This window comes from Solanum pennellii, chromosome 12, assembly GCF_001406875.1.
Source record: "Solanum pennellii chromosome 12, SPENNV200".
NCBI lineage: Eukaryota > Viridiplantae > Streptophyta > Magnoliopsida > Solanales > Solanaceae > Solanum > Solanum pennellii.
The window spans coordinates 45,754,127-45,762,745 of record NC_028648.1 but is presented as its reverse complement, the minus strand read 5'-3'; the positions used below and the strand labels follow the sequence as shown (position 1 = coordinate 45,762,745).

The 8,619-nt window shown below is 35.8% G+C and overlaps 1 protein-coding gene across 1 annotated transcript; it reads right to left on the bottom strand.

Moving 5' to 3' along the window:
• Positions 1–645: 645 nt before the first annotated feature.
• On the bottom strand, positions 646–7,797 carry LOC107005519. Its single transcript, XM_015204132.2, has 9 exons — positions 7,581–7,797; positions 5,512–5,685; positions 4,931–5,306; positions 4,314–4,597; positions 3,545–3,613; positions 3,386–3,442; positions 2,221–2,273; positions 2,049–2,124; positions 646–1,899 (listed from the first exon to the last, which is right to left on the bottom strand). The coding sequence occupies exons 1-9, from the start codon at positions 7,619–7,621 to the stop codon at positions 957–959; spliced, it is 2,073 nt and encodes a 690-aa protein (XP_015059618.1). The 5' UTR covers positions 7,622–7,797; the 3' UTR covers positions 646–956.
• Between the last annotated feature and the right edge of the window lie 822 nt (positions 7,798–8,619).

Below are 8,619 nucleotides of genomic sequence, written 5' to 3'. Positions count from 1 at the left end.
GAGGAGCCAGAATTTTCAATAAAGGAATTCAAAATATGAAGAAATAGATAGTCAAATATAATTTTTCGTCTAAGGGGATTCGGTTGAACCCCTTCGTACAAGGTAGCTCCGCCCCTGATTACGAGAGGCTCACACTATTCTTTTTTTCTCTTCTACTACTTTTAGAGTTTTTAATCACGATTATATTATAGCATTTACTTTGATCCTCTAAATATAACTTTCAGTATCTTTAATCCTTTAACTTTGATATCTCTTTTATCTAACTAACATAATGGACTTAAAACCACCATAACATATACTAAAAACGACAAATGCATAGCGAACAAAGACCATTGATTTTCGTACCATTGGATCTGATTGGAATTTTCTTTTAAGAAAAAGAAACCTAAATCGACAAAGGATGATACTTTCTGCTTAAAAAGCTGGCAAAATTGACNCAAAACTGAAAAAAATAAAAAAACTAACGCCCATCAGTTAATTTCTACAAAAATATACTTTAGTTTTACTAATCAAGCACGATCAATTTATTTAAATACAAAAACATATTTCCCGAAACCAATTGAGCTCGATCATATTTTTTCCTAATATTTTCCCAAAACTCCACTGATTGGTTTTAACCTAAAATAATATTAGGAAAAGGTCATCTTGAAAATCAGAACAGAAATACAATAATCACAAAATTCTGATGCTTACAACATAAAGAAACAATATGCATATAACTGGCTTATACATAGATAGATCCCTTCCCCATAGAAAAAAAAAAGTGAGGAAGTACGATCTTTTGATCACCCATTTTTGTAAAGCTTTTATTGGGGCTCCCGCCTCACACACGGTGGTGATACTGTGTTCTGTAGATTTTCATATCTCTACCCTAAAATGTTTTACAACATTAAAAAACAACAACTTGAAAGCACCTCCAGAAGTAAAATGTCCCTAGGCTTATGGAGCATTACGCTTCAATGGCTGCTCGATTGTACCTCATTTTTCTGATTCCTCAATGATTTCTGCCCAGCTAGTTTCTCTGACGAACACCCTACTAGCATTAACCGGGACATTACATATGCGAGTAGTTCTTCACGATGAGAAAACGTAAAATCCAAATGCGCATACTCAAACTCGTTATATGATACATCTACACCTGCATCAGTCATCAGGTCATAATGCTTCCTAACCATGGACGGCCTGATGACGTTGTCCTTCTGCCCAGCAACAAGGTCAACTGGAATATCAATGAAGAGATAGTACTCCCCCAAATCCAAGGGCTGTGAGGATCCATAGACTTCCATGTTTGTAGCTGCACTACCGTAGTCAAACATGATAAATTTACGGCTGCGTTTGATCTGTGCCATGTGAAGTGCCACGCAAAATGAAACAGCTGGCATATCATTCATATTGTAATGTGATAACCCCAGAGCTCCAACCCAGTTTGAACTGTCTCCACCAACCACATAACTTATCAGGGTTTGCACAAGGCCTCCAACTGCAGGTAAGTTATGGAAGTCCCGTGCCAACTTATTGACCAGCATGCGGAAAAAACGAGTAGGTATATAGAAAGCTGGCACAAAGGGCATCAGTAAAGGAGATAACACTAGGAATACGTACTCCATAACCGTGAAAACAATATTTGAATCATGATGGAAGCCAGCAGGTGATAACAAGATTAATCTTGAAAGCCTATGGGGTTTTTCCTCAATTCGCTGGGTTATGACATACATCAGAATAGCAGCTCCACCCAAACTATGGGAAATAGCACAGAGCTTGTATGGTTGATCACTCTCAAACTCTTCCTCAAAACCCGCTTGGCTGTTTTTCAATTCAGAAACTTTTATTTCATGGATCTTCTGTATGATCGCAGGTATATCTTGTGTCCCGTGCTCATTTATGGAGTACCTCCAGTATCTACATGCACATGCAACATACAGAAAATAAAAGTTGCGAGAAATTTAGCAATGCTTAGATATATAGAAAACTGATACCATTCCAAGAACAGAGAATATGGATAAAGGTACTTCCGACATAATGGGAGCTGCATGAAGTAGCGCACTTACTGTCGTGGGGATATATTGCCATCAACATGTTCTCTCGAAACCAGTCCGCGAAAATTTCCAAGGAAAACATCATACCCTGAAAGAGAAATATGTCACTTAATTATCCCGGTAAGGAAAACAACCATAGTATATTGCACCAAGAGACATTCGCTAAAAAATCAAAAGGACAAACCTTGATCATAGGCTGCAAATGCAGGAGAGCCAACAACTCCATTCGATATCCAACTGTAAAGTCAGGTCACCGTGTAAAGATGTAAGATGAACTAAATGTCTATGTAGTTGACAATCGTAACTGATCAAAACTACAATCTTAGCAACAAAAAGGAAAAAGAAATCTAAGAACTGACAGATTAGCACGTCTTAAAGCAATCAAAACATGCATTGAGAAAGATATCCACTGGTCAGCTCTCTAGCAATTTTGACGGCATACTTCAGTAAGATCCACAAAATTAAAGGGATAATAATTCTTAATCTCATGTTCAAACAATTGATCATCTTTGGCTACAGATAACACGACTTACCTTTCAAGGGCTGATACAGAATATACACTTAAAAATTAAATTGGATCACTTTGATTAAGCAAAAGCCAGGTCAGTCACAAGCCGTTCAACTTTTGACCGCACAAGATTAAATGAAGTGTAGTACTGAATCCAGATGGACATTTATTCATAATCTCAGTCCACTATCCCAGCTGAATTAATAGGCACATAATGCATAGCAAGGTTTAACCCCTCACAGATGCCCATGCCAGCCAATTTTTTAAATCAAATATTACTCCCTCCATTTCAAAAAGAATGTCCCTATTTCCTTTTTAGTTTGTTTCAAAAAGAATGTCCCCTTTCTTTTTTTGGCAACACTTTAACTTTAACTTTCCACGTGGCATGTTTAAGACCACAAGATTAAAGGGCGTTTTGGTACATTTGACATAACTTTAATTTAGAACCACAAGATTAAAAAGTCCTTTTTCTTTTCTTTAACTCCGTTCCAAGTCAAACTAGGCCATCCTTTTTGAAACGGAGGGAGTAAAAGAAATAAAAAAGAAAATAAGAAGCCATCTCCCCTCTAATTGTTGCTTATAATATACACAACCCAGATACAATAATAAATCACTTCATAAATTTTTAAATGCCAATTGATTAGTATGCCTTCCAAACATCATTTAGTTTATACTAATACTAGTTATAAACCTGAAGAACCAGAAAGGACAACATAACAATCTGTCGACAAAATAAATATCACTGCTCATTTTAACCCCAACTTAGACTATGCGTAAATGTATATAATCATATACAGAGAGAAAATGTGACATGAAGAATGAACACAGACATGTGGCTCACCCCATGGATGAATCAAAAACCCCATGTTGCAGATAAACAACTTTCCGAGCATCACGTCTGCAATATCAAATTTAGATCATCAAATCAAATTCATACACGGGCATCCACCAAAAAGCTCTGGATATAAAGAGACAGCAATGTCAAAACAGGAATCCAAACCTTGGAATTCTCTCCAAAAGGAGAATATATCCATCACTAGTTACCACACGAAGAGCTTCATATGGGTACCTACAAGAAAAAGCAATTATATGCCGAGAAAAATAGGAATGTCAAACTCGATGTGAAAATATCAATATAGTTATGAATACAAGAGCTCCTGCTGAAAGACTCTCTCAAGTCTGGAGAGAACAATGTAATACCCCTAAACCACAAAGACTTACCTATCTGCTAAAGCCAAGAAGGACCGAAAGAGGACAGCACAAAATACCTCGTCTACCAGTAAAGAACGGCCACTTCACTAGGAGAAGAGATTTCAAAAGATTGCAACACAAAGCTCCTATTTACAACTGAACAATGAATCCTAAAGGCAGAAAGAGACTAAAAGAGGATAGTTGATCATCACAGAGATCTGAAAGATTTTTAAGACATAGAATATCTACCAAAGAACAGTTGACAGAAATTCTTTGACAGTCTACCAAAAGCTTAACGGATTAACCTGTAGAAATTATAGCATACTCTAGGCTCAGTGCAGTAAGTAAAAGAGCACAAATGCAATTGGAATACAGATGAGATGCTAGTCCTTTTCAACACCATATAATCTCCAAACAACTTCATGAAAATATCATCACTGTTCATTTGACAAAAAAGAGTCTTCTAAGGAAAAAAGTTATATTTATTTGAACATGTTATTTGTTCAGAAAAATCACAATCCAAGGGAACATCCATGTCAGTTTTGGCAAAGGAGCGGAATCAAATCAAAGTGCCTTACCCAAGCTCTGTTATGACATCTTGACATGTCCTAGAATCTGTATTAAGGGAATGATAAAAGCCTGTTTTTCGTTCCCTAGGCGTAGGATCATTCTCTGAAAGAGTATCTGTAGGTACAGATACACCTGAACCATCAGCAGGAACATTCTCTGGACCACTCATACAAGAAAAGAACCATTTCACCACTTCCGTTACAGTGACTATCGGTGAAAGAAGACGATGTACTGCCTTGTGAGCAAATCCAAAGATAGTCTCAATAATTATCTCAATTGCTAGATGGAGATCCTACAAAAGATAAATCAGACCAAGTCATCTTAATAAAACCAGTAATGGCTTAACGGGAGTGCAAAATAACAGTAAAACAATTACTTAAATGACCAACAACTGTCAAACAAAAAAGAAAGAAAGAAAAAACTACGGAATGATCCATCCTCTTGCCCCAAACAAAAAGATGAGCAGAACAAATGTAATATGTAACGGGACACCCAACACATTCATCAAAAGAGAGAAATGGATCTGAAAAAGCATGAATCATATGTATGATTCATGAAAATAAGCCCACTGCCAGTAGTTTGGAACAGAGGACACTATAAAAGGAGAAAACTTAATATGTCACACCTCAACTACGCCTCGCCTTCTGTCAGTGGCCCGTTGGACAAAGTGGTCCTTGAGTGACTGTAATCTCTTGGTAGCTTGTAGAGGGGAAGACTGTAGACTCCCAGACGTAGTACGTGAACCATATAGATACAACGGTATTCCCAACATAAATTTAATGGGGAAAAGGAACCATGAGAAGATGTATCTGAGCAAATGTACCCAGCTACTGCTCTTCCTGGTAAAACTGCTCACTCTGGATGCTCGAGAACTTTGTAACGGAGGAGACATTGGACCGATGTTTTCATCAACATCTTCCTGTGATGAGTATTCTACACTTGATGAGGCATTGGGTTCAACAGAAAGCTCATGAATGAATTGGTTAAATGATGAGACACCACTGTGATCACCAGGAAGAAGCATGTTAACAAAATGAGCCGTTATTGGAAAAAACATGAAAAGATACTTAAGATGTTTTGAATTTTTTGACATAATTGCCAAAAGAGGTGACAGAAGTAACACAGTTGTCAATGCATAACCAGAGAAGCAGGAAATTATCTGAATTTTAGAGCATGAGTAAAGAGGAAATGAAGATTGAAACTCACTCTTCCATCCAGCGCGGAAGCCTAGGCCCACGAAATGCTGGCCGAAGCTCCCAACCATGGATACCTTCAAGAATAGAAGAGTTCCCTGGTAATATTGTCAATAATAGTGCAGACACCCCATTTATCAACCTCACAACATTGTTCAATGACTCATAAGTGAATGTTTTAACTGACCTGAGAGAATGAACAAAGAGATATTAACATCAAATAACGGATTCATCCCAACAGTTGCTCCAGGAAAGTTAGCAGACAAAAATACAAACACGAAACAGCATGTGCTAACTGCAAGCATTTCATGTAAGCATTCTGAAAATTTATTGTCCCCTTTTCAGAAGATAAGAAACTACTATGACATCCTCAAGAGAAATAATTTCATTTACAAACAACTTTATCCCCTGAAAGGAAAATATAAAAAATTGATGATGATAGCCAAGGAATTTCACTTCGAAAATATATCTGCATTGGTGGAGTTTTCATGATCTTGCCTCTTACTTTCACCATTAATTCTTTCACTTGAACTGCATCAAGAACTAAATATAACCAGCTCAAAGGCTTGTCTCCTATACCATAACATCTATCCCTGGTCACTTCTACATGGAGCCAGTTATTTCCTGATCAGCATGAACAACTAGATTTCTCAGATCAACTTAAAAATAAACTACTCATATACAACTTGCTTCCTAACAGGTGAGAGAGTAAGACTGTATGCAAACTCATGGTTTCATATCTTAAATATGTGGACTTAAAATGTTTTTTCCTAACAGGTGAGAGAGTAAGACACTATGCAAACTCATGGTTTCATTTCTTAAATATATGGACTTAAAATATTGACAGAAAATCTTCAGCTGTGTCAGCCTTGAGTACACAGAAAATTTCTTCTCTTTTGATATGGAGAATAACAGTGTCTCCCATAGTCTTTTGATATGGAGAATAACAGTGTCTCCCATAGTCTATGTTGGTCGAACTCTCCAATATTGTTGCCGCATCCATGTACGCTCGGACTCTACAATATTGTTGCCGCATCCATGTCGGATCCTCCAAGAATGGACCCAATATCACCCATAGACCTTTTTGAAGTGTCCGAACTACCTAGCCCATAGTTCCTCCTTTTCTCTAGATATACAGTAATGGTACTTGTAGCGTTTTTCCTGCAAGTGATTAGCCTAGTTTTCTCAATTATGCTACCAGGTAACGTATTAAAAACAAATACACGTCCTCTGAGTTCACATAGAAGACCATCACTGGCAACTGATATAAAGGGCTCTTCTTTCACCATATAAAGGATCCAATGCTAATTATCTCCCTGATTATATCGGTCTGGCAGTCACTATAAATGCATCACCTTCAACATGCCTCTTTGTATGCATATACACTTAAAACTCCTCTCTCATTGGTTAGACATCAGAGACTTCAACGCTTATTTATTCTTAACTAAATTATTCTCAGAGCACTTCATGGTGAATTGAGTTAATTATAATTCTACTTCATAGATACTAGTAAAGAGTTTTGGGCTAAAATCATCTCCGAAGTATAATCCAATCTTAGGTACATCCTTATACTACAAAATTATGAACAAAAAAACACCCTTTAATGATTCCAAAATTTGCAATAAACATTCTTGTATTTTAACTTTTATTAAAAAAACAGACTTCTTTCAAAAAATCTAGGAGTAATTAAAGGATTTTTTTTTTGTTTGCAATTGTAGCATAAGGATATACCGTCAGCCCAAAACTCTATTAGTAAAACTATTCCCCCCCCCCCCCCTTTTTTTTTAATGGTGCATAAACTCTCTAGAAGCCCGTAAACTGTTGTTCCTATGTTTAGCATCCTAAATCTCAATTTCTTTCACATAAGAGGAATCCTCCACTATGTTCTATTCATACACACAATCAATTCAGCAGTTGACCTAATACTGCAAAAAATCATAAATTAACTGCCCAAACAACCAAAAAAAGTAAAGTAAAAAAAAAAGGTGAATACACTTTTAAGACATGAAGTTGCAGCTTGAATGGGCAATCAATAAAGGAGCTAAATTTACAAGAAGAAGAAGAAGAGATGAATGAACATACTCTTTGGTTACAGCAAGGACATGGTCAACGAGCCGCTGCATTGGTTGCGATGATTTAGGTTTCGAATCACAACTATCTTCTCAAATGCAGCAATGGAGAGGGAAAGAGATGGAGAAGGGAGAAAGTCGGTTTTTTTATGCAAAACACACAGTGCAACTGCAACTGCAACGTGCCAATTCCTTGTCGGTTTACACTACCATCGCTTTCCAGGTGCTGCTCCACGTGTGTCTTTACTATTCGTTTGAGATACGCAAATATAGCCTTGTTATGGCATCTCCGACCTAAATATCAAATTTATGTAAAATTTACTCCATTAAATTTTAAGTGTAATTATATTCAATTATAATTAATATTAGAATAAATTTAATATTAAAAGAAAGTCATATAAAATAAACTAATTTATAAAAAAGTTAACTTATATATATTTAAAATTAATATTATAAAAATATTATATAAAAAATAATTAAATATACAAAAATTTAAAACCTAAAATTTATATAATATTTAATTAAAACTCATTTTGTCTTTCTAATCTCTATTGCTCTATTCCTTAATTGCTCCTCCTGAGGAAGACGGGGCCTAGATCACTTCATAACTCAAATGTGATGTTCTTTTTGTCCGGTGTGCATATTTTTACAAAGATGTTACATTATTTATTTAGAATTATCTTGATGGATCTTTGAAGATATAATTATGAAGATGTTCTCATGTTATAATCAATCGTATTTTTTAATGGACGGAGTATTTCATAACATGCAAAAATTAATTTTGTTTGGTACATATTTCTGCTTTTTTGCAATCATTTACTCTATGTTTAGTTCAAAAGTTACCATTACTCAAACCTTTTCTATATGTTTTTTTTTTCTCAAAAAAGGACACTTTCGCACATTATCAAGAGATGAATTCGCTTTAGGTACCACAATATGATTTTCTTGTCAAATACTTACATTAAGATAATGTACCCTGCGAGCAATGACAAAAAATATTTATTATCCCAAGTTAAAGTTTTCTTTGAATATTTATAGGTCACAATATCAAC